Source organism: Puma concolor, chromosome B3 (genome assembly GCF_028749965.1).
Source record: "Puma concolor isolate L17-30 chromosome B3, mPumCon1.1.hap2, whole genome shotgun sequence".
In the NCBI taxonomy this organism is placed as follows: domain Eukaryota; kingdom Metazoa; phylum Chordata; class Mammalia; order Carnivora; family Felidae; genus Puma; species Puma concolor.
The window spans coordinates 89,267,521-89,289,063 of record NC_141672.1 but is presented as its reverse complement, the minus strand read 5'-3'; the positions used below and the strand labels follow the sequence as shown (position 1 = coordinate 89,289,063).

The 21,543-nt window shown below is 47.8% G+C and overlaps 1 protein-coding gene across 6 annotated transcripts; it reads left to right on the top strand.

Annotated features, from left to right (window-relative positions):
* Window positions 1–3,583: 3,583 nt before the first annotated feature.
* On the top strand, window positions 3,584–21,400 carry STRC (stereocilin). 6 transcript variants are annotated; one of them, XM_025919518.2, is made up of 29 exons: window positions 3,584–5,486; window positions 5,801–6,586; window positions 6,678–6,702; window positions 7,454–8,708; window positions 9,685–9,747; window positions 9,845–9,955; window positions 10,131–10,297; window positions 10,485–10,671; window positions 10,803–10,918; window positions 11,179–11,311; window positions 11,670–11,852; window positions 12,136–12,174; window positions 12,355–12,522; window positions 12,712–12,777; window positions 13,237–13,362; window positions 13,659–13,717; window positions 14,503–14,626; window positions 14,738–14,850; window positions 16,625–16,760; window positions 17,175–17,371; window positions 17,566–17,656; window positions 17,869–18,025; window positions 18,658–18,827; window positions 19,431–19,586; window positions 19,962–20,104; window positions 20,295–20,443; window positions 20,707–20,804; window positions 20,900–21,047; window positions 21,243–21,400. In XM_025919518.2, exons 1-29 carry the CDS (start codon window positions 5,441–5,443, stop codon window positions 21,329–21,331), a joined length of 5,301 nt encoding a protein of 1,766 aa, XP_025775303.1. In that variant the 5' UTR covers window positions 3,584–5,440; the 3' UTR covers window positions 21,332–21,400. The 6 variants fall into 6 exon arrangements, with proteins under 6 accessions (XP_025775303.1, XP_086566671.1, XP_086566674.1 ...); XM_086710545.1 differs by having other exon boundaries at window positions 13,234–13,362; XM_086710548.1 differs by lacking the exon at window positions 12,355–12,522.
* Window positions 21,401–21,543: the final 143 nt, after the last annotated feature.

Genomic DNA, 21,543 nt, shown 5'->3' with positions numbered 1-21,543 from the left:
AATTCCACACATGAGTGAAATCATATGATATTTATCTTTCTTTGACTGACTTATTTTGCTTAGCATAATACAATGCAAATGGCAAATTTTCATTCTTTTTGACTGTCAAGTAATATTCCATTGTATGTATATGTGTGTGTAGATAGATAGATAGATATACATGGACACACACCACATCTTCTTTATCCATTTGTCAGTCAATGGACATTTGGACTCTTTCCATAATTTGGCTATTGTTGATAGTGCTGCTATAAACATTGGGGTGCATGTGCCCCTTCAAATTAGCATTTTTGTATAAATAACTAGTATATATAGGTATTTGGATAAATAGTTGGTAGTGCAATTGCTGGGTTGTAGGGTAGTTCTATTTTTAATTTTTTGAGGAACCTCCATACTGTTTTCCAGATTGGCTGCACCAGTTTGCATTCCCACCAGCAGTGCAAAAGAGATCCTCTCTCTCTGCATCCTCGCCAAATCTGTTGTTGCCTGAGTTGTTAATGTTAGCCATTCTGACAGGTGTGAGGTGGTATCTCATTGTGGTTTTGATTTGTAGGAATAATACAATTCAAAGCAAGAGTTAAAGTACAATACCTAGGTACAATTAAGTAATTCACTGAATTAAGTAATTTGACTATTCTCAATAATTGAACTTCCTGTTCTTAGTCATACATCTGATACCCTTTTTTATTTATTCATGCAAATTAACTTTACTTATTTTACATTCTAAATCTGAAAAATTAAACACTTTTAGTCTTTCAAGTCTGATTATGTTATTTATTATTTCTGCTAACTCTCATTCATGATAGCTTGTTTTCTCACATGTTTTGTATTTTCTGATTGTGAGTTACTTGTTGTAAATTTCTCTTGTTATTCTTTGAAGTCCATGTCGTTTTTTTAAAAAGATTTTTTCTATATTTATTTTTGAGGGAGGTAGGGGCAAAGAGAGAGGGATAGAGAGAATCCCAATCTGACAGCACAGAGACTCATGCAGGGTTTGAACTCACTACCCATGAGATCATGACCTGAGCTGAGATCAAGAGTTGGATGCTTAACTGACTGAGCCACCCAGGCACCCCTGAAGTCCGTATTTTAAGTTGGATTCCTCCAGAATGGACTTACATTTTTTTTTCTTTCAGGTACCTAAGGACACATAGGTAGCATGAATTTGTGCCTTAAACCTGTAAGAGGACCTACTTGGTCCTTTTTTTTTCTTTACAAATTTTTATTTAAATTCTTCTTAGTTAACAAATAGTGTAATATTGTTTTCAGGAGTAGAATTTAGTACCTTTCTTAATACCCATCACCCATCTAGCCTATCCCCTGCCCACCTCCCTCCATCAACCCTCAGTTTGTTCTCTATTGTAAGGAGTCTCTTATGGTTTATTTCCCTCTCTCTATTTTCCCCCTTCCTATATGTTCATCTGCTTTGTTTCTTAAATCCCACATAAGAGTGTAATCGTGGTATTTGTCTTTCTCTGCCTGACATATTTCACTAACCATAATATACTCTAGCTCCATCCACATTGGTGTAAATAGCAAAATTTAATTCCTTTTATTTTATTTTTCAAGACAGCGTGTGTGCATGCATGCAAGTGGGGGAGGGGCAGAGGCAGAGAAGGGGAGACACAGAATGTGAAACAGGCTCCAGGCTCTGAGCTGTCAGCACAGAGCCTGATGCCAGGCTCGAACTCATGAACTCCAAGATCATGACCTGAGCTGAAGTCAGATGCTTAACTGACTGAGCCACCCAGGAACCCCAAGAGAGAGAGAATCTTAAGCAGGCTCCACACTCAGCACAAAGCCCAGTGTGGGCTCAATCTCACAACCATGAGATCATGACCTGAGCTGAAAGCAAGAGTCAGACGCTTAACGCAGAGCCACCCAGGCTCCCCAAGATTTCGTTCCTTTTGATGGCTGAATAATATTCCATTGTATATGTATACCATATCTTCTTTATCCACTCATCAGTCGGTGGACATTTGGGCTCTTTCCATAGTTCGGCTATTGTTGATAGTGCTGCTATAAACATTAGAGTACATGTACCCCTTTGAAACTGTACTTTTGTATCCTTTGGGTAAATACCTACTAGTACAATTGCTGGATAATAGGTTAGTTCTTTTAACTTTCTGAGGAAACTCCATGTTGTTTTCCAATATGGTTGCACCAGTTTGCATTCCCACCAACAGTATCAGCTTGTGGTTTCTAGGTTACTTCAACAGAGAAGACATTACTGGAGCATCATTCACTAGCTCTTAAATTCTTGGTCATTTACTATTCATTGGTTAGAACTAATCACTTGCCCCTACCTAGCTGAAAAAGATATGGAAAATGTGGGGATTTCTTGGATATCTAGTGAGCAATACATATTTCAGTTACAAAAGGCAAATCAAAAAGGGAAAAAGGGAGAAAAATAATTGTAATTTACAAGGGAGGAATGTGTTCTTGTCAGAAGGAGTACCCGTCTGACAGGTTTGAGGCAGTGAGGATGTTTCAGATTTCTCAACTTCTTCAGCCCCTCCTAGGTATCTCCCTTTAAATTGCCAGATTACAGAGCATTCTGGTCATCCCACCAATCTTCTCCATTTCACTTTAGCAAGACACATGATTAATTTCTTATTCTGTACTCCTGTAATTTGTCTGTTGTTTCTGTTTTTCTCTTTCTATTTGATCACTCATGGATTGAAACTCTTCTCATTTTTGTTGGACTTTACCAAACTGCAGTTGAGCCTTGAACACCACGGGTTTGAACTGTGCGGATGCACCTACACACAGTTATTTACTTATTTTTTCTTTAGCTAAATACAGCACTGTAAATGTATTTTCTCTTCCTTATGATTTTGTTAATAATATTTTCTTTGTTCTAGCTTACTTTATTGGAAGAATACAGTATATAATACATATAATATACAACATATGCATTAATTGATGGCTTATGTTGTTGGTAAGGTTTCTAGTTAACAAAGGCTCTTAGTTAATTTTTGGGTAAAGATTTTTGACTGTGCAGTGGAGGTTGGGGGTGGAGGGTGGTGCCCCTAATCACCTGCATTGTTCAAGGGTCAACTGTATAAGCAGTAACCTGCTTATATCAGATAGATTGATATATTAGCTATAAACCCCAAACACTTTACCCTTAGTTGGCACATACTCTGAAGCTTTGGTGGCAACAGGATTGCTTAACCAACTGCTTGCTCCATCATCATATGTACTGCCAAGAATTTCCTAGCCTGGGTTGAGGGAGTACTCATTGTTTCCCTCTCTGTTTGAGTCTACTAGTTTCAAACTTGTTCTAAAGATCTTTCACTCAAGACACTACTTCTTGGTAAAAATTTCTGTATTAATTAGGACTCTTTTTTTTTTTTTTTAATTTTTTTTTTCAACGTTTATTTATTTTTGGGACAGAGAGAGACAGAGCATGAACAGGGGAGGGGCAGAGAGAGAGGGGGACACAGAACCGGAAACAGGCTCCAGGCTCTGAGCCATCAGCCCAGAGCCCCACGCGGGGCTCGAACTCACGGACCGCGAGATCGTGACCTGGCTGAAGTCAGACGCTTAACCGACTGCGCCACCCAGGCGCCCCTAATTAGGACTCTTTAGTTTCAAATAAATAATTCACATTGAGCTAAATAACTCAATACTAAAGGACTCTTTAGTTTCAAATAAATAACTCGTATTGAGTCTAATAACAATAGCAGTAATATTTAGTGAAAGTTTATTTTGTAGCAGTGCCTGGCACATGATAGGTACTTACCCTGTTGGATGAATGCCACACTGTGCTAAGTACTTTAAGTGCATTATCTAATTTAATCCTCAAAATAACTCTATACTAGTATTTCTCCTTTTTATAAAAAAGAACATTGTGACACAAAATGGTTTAGAAACTGCCCAAGATGCCCAGTTAGTAAGCATTGGAGCCAGGATTTGAACCCAAGCCATCTCATTTTTTTTTTTTTGTACACTATTAGCCAAAAAGGATAATTTATTATAAGAGGGTTGTTACAGAACGAAGGGAAGAAATTCAAATGGATTGCAGGATGGGCTGGAACCAGGAGATAGAAAACTATTGGGAATACAGGCCATACTCTTTCTTTGATTCTCCTCTCTGCTTTTCAGACTAGATGTGGTAACTGTGATAGGCAAAGGGAAAATATTGGCAAAGGGATGCAGTAGATCATTTCACTGATCCCAACTTCTGATTTGCCTTGGAAAATCCTAGCAGTGTCCTCAACTTTGGTGGCCTGGCCAAGTCATTCCATTTTGGGGGACCTCTATTTCCTCATTTATAAAATGAGAAGTTTCTTTACCACAGGATTCCTCAGGTCTCTTCCAGTTCTAAAATTCTATGATCCTAAGTGAACTTTCTGGGACAGAAGCTCATTAATAATAGATTTGAATGTGTGGGTTTGAGGGGATAGAATAGAGGAGGATTTTAAGGAAAGAGGGACAGAATAATAGTTTGAGTGGAGCCAGTGTTGAATTACTATTTAGAGCTGGTGTCAGGTAAAGGCCTTTGGGGATATATAAATGGAGGACAGAAAATACTTCTCACCTTGACCAGACCAGAGTATTTTTTATGGGATCTCTCTGATCTGTGAGCAGTACTCTCTTTCTCTCTTTGTATATGCATGAATACATGCACATGTGGGCATGCATGTGTGTGTCCATGTGGGAAGTAGCCCCCTTGCACAGTGATTTAATCTTGCTTAACTCTTTTCTCAGCTCAGAATTTTCTACAGAGCATTCACCTAGGCCACAGGAAGAGGACCACAGGGCAAACACAAATATTTGAATGGCCCAATGAGCAAGTTGTTCATCCATAAAATGAGAGGTTTGGTCTCTGTAACCTCTGAAATCCTCTCCCACTGTTAGCATTTTGTGGTTCTAGGTACTGAATCAAAAGTGGCTCTCCTCTTCCTGAATGCTCTGTCATTGGACCAGACATTTGTCTTCGTTTCTCTTCTCTGTTCATACCTGGCTGCTCAGTTCCTTTCTCTGGGCCCCCTTTGTTCCTTGATTCCTTCAAATCCTACTTGCTTTTAACTCCTTTGTACCCTCTATACTTTCTTACATTTTTCTGCAGCCCCCCTCCCTACCACATTATACCCTGGTCTCCAGGTCTCCACCTCTATTTCTGCCCACTGCTATCTGCATCCTGGCTCTTAACTGAAGTTATTTCCCTGGGCTCCTCCAAGGGCCCACCCGCCGGGATCCCCTATCACTGGTCCCTCTCACAGAAGCACACCTTTCTCCAAAGCCAAAGGATCAGGTATTCAGTGGCTCAGGTGACAAACCTGCTGTCAGGTTACAGATATTGTTCCCTGAAAGACCACACTACAGTGTCAGTGGCAACTCAGGCTGCCTGCAGTGCTCTGCCCTCACCTGGCTATTGCATACAAGGTGAGAATAACCAGAATTCACCTCTTACCAGTGCTCACCTGGAAACATGGCTCTGAGCCTCTGGGCCCTGCTGCTGCCGCTGTCCTGTGCAGGTGAGATGAACAGTGAGCAGGGCTGGGGATGAAGGGGATGGTTGCTGAAAAGAGACTTAAGAATGCAGAGATTAACCGGTTTCTATAAAAGATAAAGGAAAATGGTCAGAGACTGGAGCTAAGGGAGAAAATGAGGGTTAAGAAAGCAGGCCAAGACTTACTATAGTAAGTATTCAGTAGTATTCAGTAAAGGGACTCAGCTTGCCATCCCTGTTGCCTCATCTTTAGATCCAAGCTAGGACTGGGCTCTGGGCAGGACCGAATTGGGTTCTAGGCTCTTCCCCTTTAGTGACCTCTGGTTTCTCTTCTTACAGTGATTCTGGTCCCTACTGGGATTCAGTCCCTGGACCCTGGTCTCTCCCTCCTGAAGTCATTGCTCTCCACAATGGACCAAGCTCCTCAGGGGTCCCTCAGCCGCTCACAGTTCTCTGCATTCCTGGCCAACATTTCTTCTTCCTTTGGGCCTGGGAGAATGGGGGAGGGACCTGTGGGGGAGCCCCCACCTCTCCAGCCCCCTGCCCTCCGGCTCCACGACTTCCTAGTGACACTGAGAGGCAGCCCAGACTGGGAGCCAATGCTAGGTCTACTAGGGGATGTGCTGGCACTGCTGGGACAGGAGCAGACCCCCCGGGACTTCCTGGGGCACCAGGCAGGTGTGCTGGGTGGACTCGCAGAGGTGTTGCTAGGAGCCTTAGTTCCTGTGGGGCCCCCAACCCCTACCCGGCCCCCATGCACCCGTGATGGGCCCTCTGACTGCGTCCTGGTGGCTGACTGGTTGCCTTCTCTGTTGCTCTTGTTAGAGGGTACACGATGGCAGGCCCTGGTACAGGTGCAGTCCAGTATGGACCCCACAAATGCCACAGGCCTCAATGGGAGGGAGCCAGCCCCCCACTTTTTACAGGGTCTGTTGGGTTTGCTCACCCCAGTAGGGGAGCCAGGCTCTGAGGAGGCTCTTTGGGGAGGTCTGCTGCGCACAGTGGGGGCCCCCCTCTACGCTGCCTTCCAGGAGGGGCTTCTCCGTGTCACTGACTCCCTACAGGATGAGGTCTTTTCCATTCTGGGGCAACCAGAGCCTGATGCCAATGGGCAGTGCCAGGGAGGTGAGTGCTGCTGGGTTCGGGACTGGGCTGTGGCAGGACAAAGAAGGGGGGAGATTGTGGTAGTCCTCTTCCTTACTCTTTTCCCTCCTAGGCAACCTTCAACAGCTGCTTTTATGGTAAGTAACTCTCTTACCAGGAGAGGAGTTCTGAGGGAGTGGGCCTGGAAAGTTGTCAGCCTGCAGAATGGAGGAGGAGACTGATGGGAGGGCATTGTTTAGTGGTTTTCGAGCATGACTGTCTGGGTTGGTGTCCTAGCTCTGTTTACCTAGCCAAGTGAGCTTGGGGTAGTTACATTCTCATTCTCATGCCTCAGTTTCCCTTCTTATAAAATATAGATAATATTAACAACCACAGAGTTGTTGAAAGGGATTGAATGGGTTGATGCTCTATGTGCAAGCCACTCAGAACTGTCTTGCACATAGTGCTTAATAATGTTACCTAATAAAGATGGGGTATGGAAAGAAAGGATAAGACTGGATTCCTCCATCTTTACTGTTTCAGTACAACAATGTCAGAGCACTGTTAGACTTATTCAGTTGCAGGGCAGATTTCCTGATGTGAGGTCAACCAAAAGTTGTATTTAAGCTACCTAAAAGTATATGAAGAAAGGAGAAAGAAGGGAGCCAGGTGGACAGAAGGGACTCCAGCTGGGCTGCTTCTAGATGATTTTGTGCCTTGGCAGGACAGATCTTTCTCCCGCTCTCACCATCCCAGTATTTAAACCAGTAACACCTATACTCCCAGGGACCTTTTGGAAAAGCCTATGCTTGCCATCCCCCCACGCAGGGCTCTGGGCCAGGGTCAGAATGTTCAACTAGAGGAAATGTAAACTGACCAGGTGATGCCTGCTCCTCCCTCTACACCCAGGGGCATCCGGCACAACCTTTCCTGGGATGTCCAGGCGCTGGGCTTTCTGTCTGGATTGCCACCCCCACCCCCCGCCCTCCTCCACTGTCTGAGCACAGGTGTGCCTCTGCCCAGGGCTTCCCAGCTCTCAGCCCACATCAGCCCTCGCCAACAGCGAGCCATCTCTGTGGAGGCCCTCTGCGAGAACCACTCAGGTCCAGCATCACCCTACAGCATTTCCAACTTCTCCATCCACTTGCTCTGCCAGCACGCCAAGCCTGCCACCCCGCAGCCCCCTCCCAGCACCATTGCCATCTGCCAGACAGCTGTGTGGTATGCAGTCTCATGGGCACCAGGTGCCCAAGGCTGGCTACAGGCCTGCCATGACCAGTTTCCTGATCAGTTCCTGGAGGCAATATGTAGCAACCTCTCCTTTTCAGCCTTGTCTGGCCCCAATCGCCGTCTGGTAAAGCGGCTCTGTGCTGGTCTTCTCCCACCCCCCACCAGCTGTCCTGAAGGACTGCCTTCTGTTCCCCTCACCCCAGAGACCTTCTGGGGCTGCTTCTTGGAGAATGAGACCCTGTGGGCCGAGCGGCTGTGTGGAGAGGCGGGTCTGCAGGCTGTGCCCCCCAGCAATCAGGCTTGGGTTCAGCATGTGTGCCAGGGCCCTACCCCAGATGCCACTGCCTTCCCACCCTGCCACATTGGACCTTGTGGGGAACGCTGCCCAGATGGGGGCAGCTTCCTGATGATGGTCTGTGCCAATGATACCATGTATGAAGCGCTTGTGCCCTTCTGGCCTTGGCTAGCAGGCCAGTGCAGGATAAGTCGTGGGGGCAATGATACTTGCTTCCTAGAGGGGCTACTGGGCCCTCTTCTGCCCTCTCTGCCACCACTGGGACCATCCCCACTGTGTCTGGCCCCAGCCCCCTTCCTGCTTGGCATGCTATCCCAGTTGCCACGTTGTCAGTCCTCTGTACCAGCCCTTGCCCACTCCACACGCCTACACTATCTCCTGCGCCTGCTGACCTTTCTTCTGGGTCCAGGGGCTGGGGGGACTGAGGCCCAGGGGATGCTGGGTCAGGCCCTGATGCTCTCCAGTCTCCCAGACAACTGCTCCTTCTGGGATGCCTTCCGCCCAGAGGGCCGGCGCAGTGTGCTGCGGACAGTTGGGGAGTACCTGGAACAGGAGGAGCAGTGGACCCCGCTGGGCTTTGAACCCACTGCCAGCCCCAGCTCTGGTATAAACAAGATGGAGCTGCTGTCCTGCTTCAGTGTGAGTAATCTGCCAAGGTTAAAGCCCCTGGAACAGAGGGAAGGGCCTCCAAACAAATTCTCTAATACTGAGAGGTAGTAGTATAGTATAGTGGTTTAAGCACACAGCTCTGGAGTCAGACAGGCCTGAGTTCACATCTTAGTTCTGTGATCAGCCTTGGACAAATTATTTAACCTCTCTGAGCAACATTTTTTTCACTTATAAATGAGGGAGAGTAACAGTGCCACTTTTTTAGGGTACCTGTAAGGATTACATAAGATTATACATGCTGTGGGCTTATGTATATAGCATGACACATAAACGTGCACTAAACGTTATCTCATTATTCTTTCTAACTCTTTGACTCTCCCCCTTTCTGCTCCAGAAAGGAAAGGTATCAAGTTGGAGGGACCTGACTCTGTCCCTAGAGAGTGAGAAGGCTGGCAAATATAGGAAGATAAGACAGAAATGAGAATAGTTCAGGGCAACTACAAATCAGAAGACTTGAGTTCTGGGTTCAACTATGTCACACATTAGTGTGGTAGTAGGAAAATAATTTAACTCAGATTTTCTGGGCTTCTGTTTCTTCTCTGTAGAGTGAAGGGGCTAGAATATATAAATACCGTAATTCATTCATTGGTTGCCCCGTTATATGTAAGGCACTTTGCTAGGTTATGTAGCATATGTAAAGATTCCTTACTCCATGTTAGGGCCCACCTTTCTCAAGTCCTGTGTCCAGTGAAATGGGATTATACAGATTCATAGTTTTGGTTTGGATCTACAAGTATTTATTGAGCCAACAATGGACCTAGCATGGAAAAGGCTACAGGAGAAGTTTGAGACATCATCCTGGTTTAATGGAGTTTAGTATCTGATGAGACACACATACTAGCTTCAGATGAAGGACAAGCATCTAGCAAGTGGACTTGGAGTGCCTGGGGAACCTTCAGGAGGACAGAGGAGACAGCTCTTGGTATCTTGTCTGTCTCCCCATCAGCCTGTGCTATGGGATCTGCTCCAGAGGGAGAAGAGTGTTTGGGCCCTGAAGATTCTAGTGCAGGTAACAGATGGAGGGGTACATGGATGGAATGGGTAACAACTGTGGCACGAGGTCTCTGCCCAGTGAGGCCATGCCCACTTTAACCTCCTACTCCCAGGCATACCTGCACATGCCACCAGAAAATCTCCAGCAGCTGGTGCTTTCAGCAGAGAGGGAGGCTGCTCAGGGCTTCCTGACGCTCATGCACCGTTCCTGGGCTCAGCTTCAGGTGGGTATAGAGGGCAGGTGGGGGGGGCGGGGAGGATGGAGGGAGACATCTGGGAATCAAGAGCACCTGGAACCTGGTGTGCAGAGGGCTTGCCCAGTGGAAGGAGAAGCTCAAAAGGAGATGGCGATAATACTGAGCATCTCTAGAGCCAGCATCCATTCCTATGCCCTCACAGGTGCCACCATCTGAGGAGGAAGCCCTGGGTCGCCTGACAGCCTTGTTGCTCCAGCAGTACCCGCGCCTCACCTCCCAGCTCTTCATTGACTTGTCACCGCTCATCCCCTTCTTGGCTGTCTCTGACCTGATGCGCTTCCCACCATCCTTGTTGGCCAATGACAGTGTGTAAGGACCCCACACCACTCCTCCTGATCCTGTCAGGGTCAGCCAACCCCATCAGCCTATAGCAGCCCCTTCTTGAAATCCTCTCTGTTAAAATTAGGGAGAGTCTCCTTCTTGTCCATGACAGTAGGGCTTCAGAGTGTGAGGGGGACAACAGGGGCCAAAGGTTAATACCCATTGCTCTCCCCAGACTGGCCGCCATCCGAGATTACAGCCCAGGAATGAGGCCTGAACAGAAGGAAGCTCTTGCAAAGCGACTGCTGGCCCCTGACCTGTTTGGGGAAGTGCCCGCCTGGTCCCAGGAGCTACTGTGGGCAGTGTTGCCCCTGCTCCCCCACCTCCCTCTGGAGAACTTTCTGCAGCTCAGCCCTCACCAGGTATGACATGATTTTCTTGACTAGCCCATCTTCTCCTAGGTGGGACAGGAGTCAGTAGTATGTCTCCTGGTGAGCTTCTCCCCACAAGTGTCCCACAGTGACCCAACATGAGCTGACCCTCCTCACCTCAGATCCAGGCCCTGGAGGATAGTTGGCCAGCAGCAGGTCTTGGGCCAGGGCATGCCCGGCATGTGCTACGAAGCCTGGTGAACCAGAGTGTCCAGGACGGAGAAGAGCAGGTGCGCAGGTGAGCAGTTGTGGGATCAGTGATCAAAGCCAAATTGGGAGAGAGGCTAGTGCAGCTGCCATGGTGGGTTGGGGGCCTAGGAAGGAAGGGTCAAAAAGGTAGGCAGCGACCGCAGGAAGTATAGGAGCCCAGGACAGAGGCCTATCTATGGTACCCATATTTCCTAGTTTAGCAGAGTGCCTACTCCATATACCTACACGATCCCTACCTTAGTGCCAGCTTCAGTGACCACATGAAGGCCAGCTTCATGCCCTTCTCAGGCTGGGGTCCCTCGCCTGTTTCCTGAGCCCTGAGGAGCTGCAGAGCCTGGTACCCTTGAGTGATCCACTGGGGCCAGTAGAACGGGGGCTGCTGGAATGTGCGGCCAACGGGACCCTCAGCCCACAAGGACGGGTGAGCCCCTTGGCACAGGCCTACAAGAGTCCAGGCTTTCCTTGGGTCTGTGTGGATGACATGCTCAGTCATCTCAACCAAGCTTGAGCACAACAGTGCCAGCCCTCCCCTGACCTCTACTATCTCTGTTCCTTATTTCGTGGTCATCCTTATCTGTTACCACCTCTTCCTGACCCAATGCCGTTTGGTCTATGACACCCCAAACATACCCTTTGACATCTTAAACCCTATCTGTTCGTGTCCCATCTTTGGTTCTAAGCCCTAGCCCAGGCCCTGGGAAATCCAGATGTGGGATTAGAGAGGAAGTTTAAGGTTCACTTGTCTTTTCTCCCCAGTCCCAAACCTTCTTTGGTTACAGGTGGCATATGAACTTCTGGGGGTATTGCGCTCATCTGGAGGAGCTGTGCTGAGCCCCCGGGAGCTGCGGGTCTGGGCCCCTCTCTTCCCTCAGCTGGGCCTCCGCTTCCTGCAGGAGCTGTCAGAGCCCCAGCTTAGAGCCATGCTTCCTGCCCTGCAGGGCACCAGTGTCACACCAGCCCAGGTGGGCCTGTCTCACTCTCTAACATCCACCTTCCAACCCCAGGAACCCCACTCAAGGGAATGACATTCAGGGATACCACCAGCTTTTCTGGAGCCTCCTTTTTCTCTGTCCCAAGGAGGACTCCCTCATCCCCCTTCTTCAGATCAAGAAGAGCCCAGAGCCAGGCTAGTCACTGGGGGTGGTATCAAGGAAACTAGAAGTTTTAAAGGGTAGGTCCTAGGGACCTGCATAAAACCTGGCTACCAGGACTTGAGAGCTGTTGTTTCATTCCATCCCACCTTAGGCTGTCTTACTGCTTGGACGGCTCCTCCCTAGGCATGATGTGAGTAGCAACAACTTCTCAATGTCCCTCAGAGGTCCCTGTCCCCCTTTCCTTGGCTCTCACATCTGCCCCTTCTTCCCTCTCAGTTCCTCAGACCTGCTGCCTTGCTGTACTGTGATTGTTGTCTTCCCAACCACCCTGCTTCTCTTCTTCAGGACTCTTGTCTCTCTTGCTCCCCAGCTGTCCCTGGAGGAACTCTGCTCCTTGCACCCTCTGCTGCCAGGCCTCAGCTCCCAGACACTCCAGGCCATCCCTAGGCGAGTTCTGGTTGGGGCCTGTTCCTGCCTGGCCCCTGAACTGTCACGCCTCTCAGCTTGCCAGACTGCAGCATTGCTGCAGACCTTTCGGGTATGAGAGTAGCAGGGAGGATGAGACATTCAGGGATGTGGGCTCTGGTTAAGAGGAGGGCATCTTCCCTGTGGCCAGGGAAGGCCTCCCATACCTCCCCACTTCCTTACACACACACACACACACACACACACACACACACACACAAACACACACACACACACACACACACTGCTGATTCTCATGCAGGTGAAAGACGGCGTTAAAAACATAGGTACAACAGGTGCCAGTGCAGCTGTGTGTATCCCTGGTCAGGTACGTGTGGGATCTCCCAACTAAGCTCCTCTCCATGTCCCCGGGTAGTTTCATATGACTGGTGCTGCCTCCTATACTCTCCCTGCAGTGGCCCTGAGCATCCAGGTTGACTCTGTTTCCACCAAGACATTAGCAGCTCTCCCCAGTTCCAGTTACATGACAGCATGACCCACACTGTCCTATAATGTCAAAACCAGAAGGGTCTGAGAAATCTTCCAGGCCAACGAACCTGCTTTCAGATAAAGAGAGCAAAGCTCAGAGAGTCTAAGGGAGATCAGTTCATCAGGTGCCTGAATAGCAGCAATACTTGACCACATCCACCTTCATTGTGAGGGCTCTCTGGTGTGTGTTGCTATAGTGGCACATGCCATCCACCCTTACCCTAGCTTTGGTCCCCTCCCACCCCCATGATGCCCCTCTTACCTATCATTACTCTGCTACACACATCCCCACCAGCAGCCCATCCCCACCACCTGGCCAGACTGCCTGCTTCCCCTGCTCCCACTAAAGCTGCTACAGCTGGACTCTGCGGCTCTTCTGGCTAACCGAAGGCGCTACCGGGAGCTGCCCTGGTCTGAGCAGCAGGTAATTCTCCTCACTTACTCCAGAACTATCCTCTATGTTCCACCTCTTTTACCTGTCAGCCCTAGATTGGTCACATTATCCCCAGCACCCTTTATAATGTGACTTGCTTTGCTTTATTCCTTCTCCCTCCCCCTTATTTCTCCCCCCACCCTCCATTTCCAAGAGAGGAGTGTACGTTTGGGAGAGTAGGAGGCTGGTGGATCCACAGGGTGGGGAGGGAGGGCTAGGTCCAAAGCATCTTAGGTCCTTGGGCAATATCTCTGCTGGGGGGCTGCTCCTCTTTCTTTCTCTTGTAGGCTCAGTTTCTCTGGAAGAAGATGCAGGTGCCCACCAACCTGACACTCAGGAATCTGCAGTGAGTAACTTGTGTTGAGCAGAGTTTAATTCAACTAACATTTTTTGAGACTTGCCATGTGCCAGGCCCCATATGATATGCAATGGGACATGTGAGGATGGATGATGCATAGTCCCAGTGTGTGGGCCTTCTCTTGGCTCCTCCTCCCTTTACTCTCTTGCCTTCCCATAGCACCACACCTATCCTGACTAGTTTAAGTGACTCAGAACACCTGGATTCAGGTCCCAGCCCTGAAACCTATTCATGGCCTTGAGCAAGTCATTTAATCCTCTAAGCTTCAGTTTTTTTCTTCTGTGGAACGAGAATTACAATAGTACCTACCTCATAGGATGTGGTTGTGAAGATTACATGAGGTAAGGCATATAAAGTACTTAATATAGTTCCTGGCCCAGTGAAATCTCCCAATAGATATTTGCTGCTGTTAGTTTAATCCAAGGTGACCTCAGAGCTACTGGCCATGCAGCCATAAACAGGAACAAGTAAGTATCACTTTCCTTTCACCCACAGTAAAGGAATCATGGGCTTCAGAATCTAAAGATATAGCTCTACGCTCAGTTTACCACATTTTTAATAGAATGATGTTCACAACATCCCTTGACATCTGTGAATGTTTATTTTCCTCTCTGATAAACAGTGATGATGTTGTGGTTTTCTATGGAAAGCCATTTCTCAAACTATAAATTACCATAAATGAATTCTGTACTTGTGTTGAGAGAATCAGTATCAAGGAGCAGACAGACCACAGCATGTGTTGAATGAGCATCTACCCACTCACACACCTACAGGGCTCTGGGCACCATGGCAGGGGGCATGTCATGTGAGTTTCTGCAGCAGATCAACTCAATGGCAAACTTCCTTGAAGTAGTGCACATGATCTATCAGCTACCCACTGGAGTTCGAGGGAGTCTGGTGAGAGGGGTGCTTAAACATTAGTGGAGCAGGGAGGCAGGGATCCTGGGTACCGAATCCAGCCCCTATGCTTAGCTCTATCCTGACCTGTTTCCCCATCTTATCCTACAGAGGGCCTGTATCTGGGTGGAGCTACAGCGGAGGATGACAATGCCAGAGCCAGAGCTGGCAACCATGGGGCCAGAACTGAGTGGGCTAGACACCAGGCTACTCTTGGATTTACCGTAAGTGCTACAACTGGAGACACTGGATCCCTAGACGTCTCAACCTGGGGTAGAAGGTCTGCCCTTAGGAAATGCCTTAAGGTGGCAGTTTTCTGTCTGGTGGTTCTCTGCCATCAGTTATAGCCCAAAGCAGAGGATTCTACTCAAAGTTGCTCTATGTTTTGACTGGCTCCCAGAACATGACCCCAACATAGGACAGCTAATGGTGGGCAACACTATGATGTGGGCTGCCAAACAATCATAGTATAACCGAGGCCACATTAATAGAGATAGAATATTTGAACTGAGGGAGTCAATGGTCCAACTCACCCTAGAAGATTATAGTCTGCTTAAGCCACCATGTTGTCAGTGTGTTCAGTGGAGTACAGAAAGAGCGTGTATGAAACATGATAAATGCCTTTAAATACTCCTAAGGCTATCAAATAGAAAATAAATTAGCATGTTTCTGAATGGCTCCATTGGGCATCACAATGACCAGTGAGTAAAAATCAGATTTGAAAAATACAAGGAAAACTGATGTAGCAAATTCCCAACATCAGAGCTATTCAAGCCTGGGCCGAATGGTCTCATTGCAGGAATGTTGTAGAGCACATTTAAGTATGGATAAGGGTTGTGGGGAGAGAAAATTCATGAATGTAAGGGTCCTCTTAACACAGAGACTCTAGGAGTTTTATGAGTATCTCTCTCCCAGGCTTCCTTTCTCATTTTGCCCCCATCCCTACCCCATTGCCATCTGAACTGTAAGTTAGAGTAGGAAAAGGCTAGTATTAGTCTTCCTAGGGATGAGGTGATGGTAAAGCAGTTGATTCCATCCTTACATTTTTATAGGCCTTTCCACAGATTTTGGCTTTTGTGCTATGCAGCCTAGTTCCAGTTCCAGAATTGGCAGCCCTAGATAGAATACACTTCTGAAACCTGGACAAAAGGGCTTTTAAAAAAGCCATTGAAATCTATTTAAATTTATTGGTTCTTGGAGATAATTTAGAATCCCAAGGACCTAGATAAGTTTCTAGACCATGAGTTGGAAAACCTGAGTTCCCCATCTATGAAAGAGGAATAAGAAAAATACCTGTCTTACCCCAAAGTTTTGTCATAAGGTTCAAATAAGAGAATACTATAAAAGGGCTTGGTAAATTGTGCACCACTATGCAAATGAGAGAGGACTTCCCCACAAAAAGTAGAGGAAGCGTGACCCTGTGGAAAAAAAGACTTGGGAGTAAGATCCCACCATCTCTGTGAGCTGGTTTTCTAATCTATAACATGGGGGGGGGGGGAATTTTTTTAAAGTTTATTTTTATTTGTTTTGAGAGAGAGATAGAGAGCAAGTGGGGGAGGGGAAGAGAGAGAGGGAGACAGAATCCCAAGCAGGCTCCACACTGTTAGCATAGAGCCTAATGAGGGGCTCGAACTCATAGACCATGAGATCATGACGTGAGCTGAATTCAAGAGTCAGACGCTTAACCAACTGAACCACCCAGGTGCCCCAAATGGGGAGAAATTTTAAAGATATTTAATATTTGGGACTTTTGATTCCATTAGATAAGGTAGGGTCATTTGTCATTTCTCCTGAGGAAGACTAGAAATATGGCACTCCTTTTGTTCTCTCCTTTTAAACACTATGAAGGGAATTGCATCTGGGACAGTTTAATATCAGATCCTGTCCAGGGCCATAGGGTTTGGTCTGATGTTACCTCTTGTCTGGGCAATGTGGCATTCTGTTATCCCTTCTCAACAGGACTCATTTCTGAATGCCCCTGTTGTCAAATTGCTATAGGGTCCGGTTGATGGATAGACTGTCCAATGAATCTATTATGTTGGTGGTGGGGCTGGTACGAGGAGCTCCAGAGCAGCTGCTGGCACTGACCCCACTCCACCGGGTGGCCCTGGCAGAGAGGGCACTACAAAACTTGGTAAGAGTCCAACCTACCAGACTCGGAACTGCTGCCTGGACAATTTTTACCTCTCAGACAATGCTCTCTATCTTCTAGTCCTAGCCCCACACTTTTGTTGCCAAAAAGGTTCTTGTCCAGAAGGCCCTAGCCCCTAGATCTATCTCTAGGTTCCATCCCAACCTATCTCTAGGTTCATATTTTTTGTCCACATTCCTTAGAGTCCAAGAAATCCCTTGGATTCCAACTCCTAGCCTTTCTGCCTGTTCCTATCTGGGCTCATTATTTAAGAAAGTAAACAATGGCAGTGAACATCGTAGGGTCTTGAGTTGGGAGCTGGAGGGAGGGAAAAATCAAAGGTTTTGGTGTCTTGATCAAAGAATCTGGTCCTCTGAGTCAGAGATGCATTGTCCCAAGGCCTGATGCCCCCTCCAGGCTCCAAAGGAGACAACAGTCTCAAGGGAAGTGCTGGAGACATTGGGCCCCTTGGTTGGATTCCTGGGGATAGAGAGTACACGACGGATCCCCCTACCGATCCTGCTGGGCCAACTCAATCAGCTGCAGGGCTTCTGCCTAGGAGAGCCATTTGCCACAGAGCTGGGATGGCTCTTGTCACAGGAGCCTGCTCTTGGGTATGAACCTTCGGAAACTTCTAATTCTGATTCATCCTATACCCACCCTCTTAACCACCATCATCAGTGGCAGATCATTGAATAAATATACACAAGGTCCCTTGGAGCCCTGAGTCCCCATGTCCTCTTTTCCCCTTCCTTTCCCTCACAGTTGTCTCAGCATCCCAGCCCCTGATCTTCTTCCTGTCCCCCAGGAAGCCAGAGTTGTGGAGCCAGGGTGAAGTAGAGCAAGCTGGACGCCTAGTACTCACTCTGTCTACTGAAGCTATTTCCTTGATCCCCAGGGTGAGGTGAAGGAACAAGGGAGGGAGTAAGAGCAGAGAGGGGACTGGTGAGCTGGCTTTGGGGAGCTAAGGGCAAGGAGACTGAGGGCAAGGGATGTAAAGCCTGAATCTGGGGGAAACTGCTAAAAAGAGATAGGACTTTAAAATTATAGCTGCAGCAGCTGGCCCTGACCTGCCCAGGTCTCCCCACCCTCCATCTACCGTCTCACACAGGAGGCCTTGGGCCAAGAGACTCTGGAGCGGCTCCTAGAGAAGCAGCAGAGTTGGGAGCAGAGCAGAGTTGGACAGCTATGTGGAAGACCACAGCTTGCTTCCAAGAAAGCTGCCTTGGTAGCTGGGGTTGTACGGCCCACTGCAGAAGATCTCCCAGGTGAAACTACCCAAATATTCATGTCTATCGGGGTGTATAGGAAAGAGTATCCAGAAATGTAGACAGAAGTCGGGGCTCTAGGTATGCTGTGCCCTTTTAGCAGATTTGCACACTTTCTGCTCTCTGGGCTTGGGTTTTCTCATCTATAAACCACAGTGGTTAGAGGGATAATTTTCAAGGTCTTTTCTGGTTCTAGGGTTCTATAGCTCTGGAAATTTATAACCCATTACATTATTAGCCCAGGACTTACCTTTTCCTGTTCTCTTATCCATATTAGCAGCTGACCCACTCTAAGCTTGGCTCTATGCTAGAGTATGGAGCTGTCTGCTGGGAAGATGCTTAGGATGTAGGAGGGAGATGCTAGTGAGACCTGAGTTCTGATCTAGACCTGCCATTAAATCCCTAGGCAACCCCTTCAGCCTTCCATTTATACAATGAGGGACTTATCCTCTTTAGTCACTTGTTCTAATATCCCTTGAGTCCTGTAATTCTCATACTATAGTAATCCTTTGGCCCATACTGTCTATGTTACCCTATCCTCCAAAGGTTGGAGGGGTCATTCCACCTATAGATATTTCTGTGGGCATAGTTTAATTCTACACTGACTCCCTGTGCCTGCCTTCCCCCTTCAGAACCTGTGCCAAATTGTGCAGATATACGAGGGACATTCCCAGCAGCCTGGTCAGCAACCCAGATTGCAGGGATGGAGCTCTCAGACTTTGAGGACTGCCTGGAATTATTCGCAGGAGACCCAGGACTTGGGCCTGAGGAACTACGGGCAGCTATGGGCAAGGCAAAACAGGTTAGGGATGGAGGGGCCAACATGAGGAAGCTGGTTGGGTGTGGTATGAGACACAAGGGAGTGGATAGCTGGGGAAAAGTGGAGGAAATAGGAGATGAAAGAATGAGAGTGGATCCTGAGTAGGAAGTCAGAGAGGATGAATATGGAGAAAAGGAAGCTAGTGCAATGGGTAGAGGGAAGAAGGCAGTGGTTACCAAACTTTAGGGTGTCTCAAAATTATCCAGGGAGCAGGTTTTTAAAATGCTGGTGCCAGGGTCCTATGCTAGACTCACTGAAGAATCTTTTTTTGGGAGAAGAATCTTCTGAGGGCTCTGGGGGATCAGCATTTCAACAGGCACTCCCAGTGATTCTGGTGCACATAAGGTTTAGAATCCATGGACTACAATCTGCTATTCTTCTATACTGAGACTCTGGCATCTTTCAGTAACACCTTAGTCAGAACCTTAATCCAACCCTCTCATTTTACAGTTGAGGAAACTAAAGACCCAGAGAGGCAAGTGATTTGCCTAGAGTTCACAGCTAAGGTCAGAGGCATGACTAAGACCAAGCATTCTGACTCCTAGTCCAGTGCTTTTCCACTCACATTGTTCCTCTTTCTCCTAGTTGTGGGGTCCTCCCCGGGGATTCCGTCCTGAGCAGATCCTGCAGCTAGGTCGGCTCTTAATAGGTTTAGGAGAGCGGGAACTACAGGAGCTGATCCTAGTGGACTGGGGAGTGCTGAGCACCCTGGGGCAGATAGATGGCTGGAGCTCCATCCAGGTAACACCTTCCCTTTTCCTACCTTCCAAACTTCTATCCCACAGATCTAGGCCTTTAGGTCACCTAACACCTAAAGAATTTTTTTTGTTACCCTGCTTGGCCATTCTATTAAAATAGAATACCCCCTACTTGTGGCCTTAGGAACTCTGTGATTTATTCACTTTGAGGTCTGGACACATAAAACTCCCTCCTGACTGTCTTCCCTGAGGCCTTCTCTTTTTTGGATCCTCAATCTTCCTCATGGCTATTGGATCATCAGTTCTTAATAATACAAGTATATAATCCAGTAGCACTTGTCTTTTCCCCAACCATGAATTCATCCATGAATTCCTTGTGATTTATCTCCTTATTCTGTGCCCTCCATCTCCATCCCAGCTCCGGGTTGTGGTCTCCAGTTTCTTGCGGCAGAGTGGCCGGCATGTGAGCCACCTGGACTTCCTTCATCTGACTGCACTGGGTTATACACTCTGTGGACTTCGGCCAGAGGAGCTACAGCATATCAGCAGTTGGGAATTTAGGTCATCTGTGGAGGGGATGTGTGGGTGGTGGTGCTCATGTAAAGGTGGACTCACTGGGGATGGAAGACTCATGGTGGAGTGGTCCCATGGAAGAAGGGACCTCACCTGAAGCCATCTATACTCCCATCTCATAACCATGGGCCCTATCACTGTGGCTGAATATATTTTCTTTCTTTCCACTCTTCCACAGCCAAGCAGCTCTCTTCCTGGGCAATCTGCATCTCCAGTGTTCTGAGGAGCAACTGGAAGTTCTGGCCCAGCTCCTTGTGCTGCCCGGTGGTTTTGGTCCAGTCAGTAACTGGGGGCCTGAGATCTTCACTGAAATCGGCACAATAGCAGGTAGGGAGGCTGGGCCACTGCTGGTGCTAGCTGTTAGAGGTTGGTTTCCCTACCATGGATGGACTGAGTGGAGGACTGCTCTGGAATTCTTAAGGTGGGAGTCTGAGAAGGCATTTAGGTAAGAGGTTGGAGATGTGTTGGGAAAGGTGTATGGTCGGGTATTTGGGGAGAGGTTAGAGAAGTCTATAGTCTATAGGTTTGAAGAGAAGGGGGAAGGCCAGTATAAGACAATGTTTGGATGCCCATCCCACTTGCTTCAACAGCAGGGATCCCAGACCTGGCTCTTTCAGCACTGCTGCAGGAACAGATCCAGGGCCTTACCCCTCTTGCTATTTCTGTCATCCCTGCTCCTAAATTTGCTGTAAGTATTCAAGAACTGGGGTCTGAGGTGACCACACAGAGCCAGGGCCCAAAGGGGGCTATATTGGATGTACTAATTTCTGCTCCCACCCCCAGGTGGTGTTCAGTCCCACCCAGCTATCTAGTCTCACGAGTGTTCAGGCTGTGGCTGTCACTCCTGAACAAATGGCCTTTCTGAGTCCTGAGCAGCGACGAGCAGTTGCATGGGCCCAGCATGAGGGGAAGGACAGCCCAGAACAGCAGGGTGAGTTCCCAAATGCACAGCTTGCCCCACTAACTCCTGACCCAGAATCTGACCCCAAACTTGATGCTATCTGGTTCATAGAACCCATTCAGGGAGACCCCTGAAGCAAAGGGGTCTAGGCAGACAGTTTCCATGTATCAGTGGTTCTTGGGGAACAGAGTTTTGATATTCCTCCCATTCTCTGTCTCATTATAGGTCGAAGCACAGCCTGGGGCCTTCAGGACTGGTCACAACCCTCCTGGGCCATGGCATTGACCATCTGCTTCCTTGGCAACCTGCTTTGAACCTGTCTCCACAGTTAAAGAGAAAGATTGTTGGGAAAGAAACTTTAATAAAGTGCAAATGGAAATGCATTCTAATTATCCTCAGGAAGCCGATGAGGAATATGGGTAAAATGCTAATGCTTTCCACCCACCTGAGAATCAGTGTTCCTGGCATGCCATATCTGGAGTCTTCTTTCCATCATAAATAACCCCACTGCTTCTTTTCCTTTCCT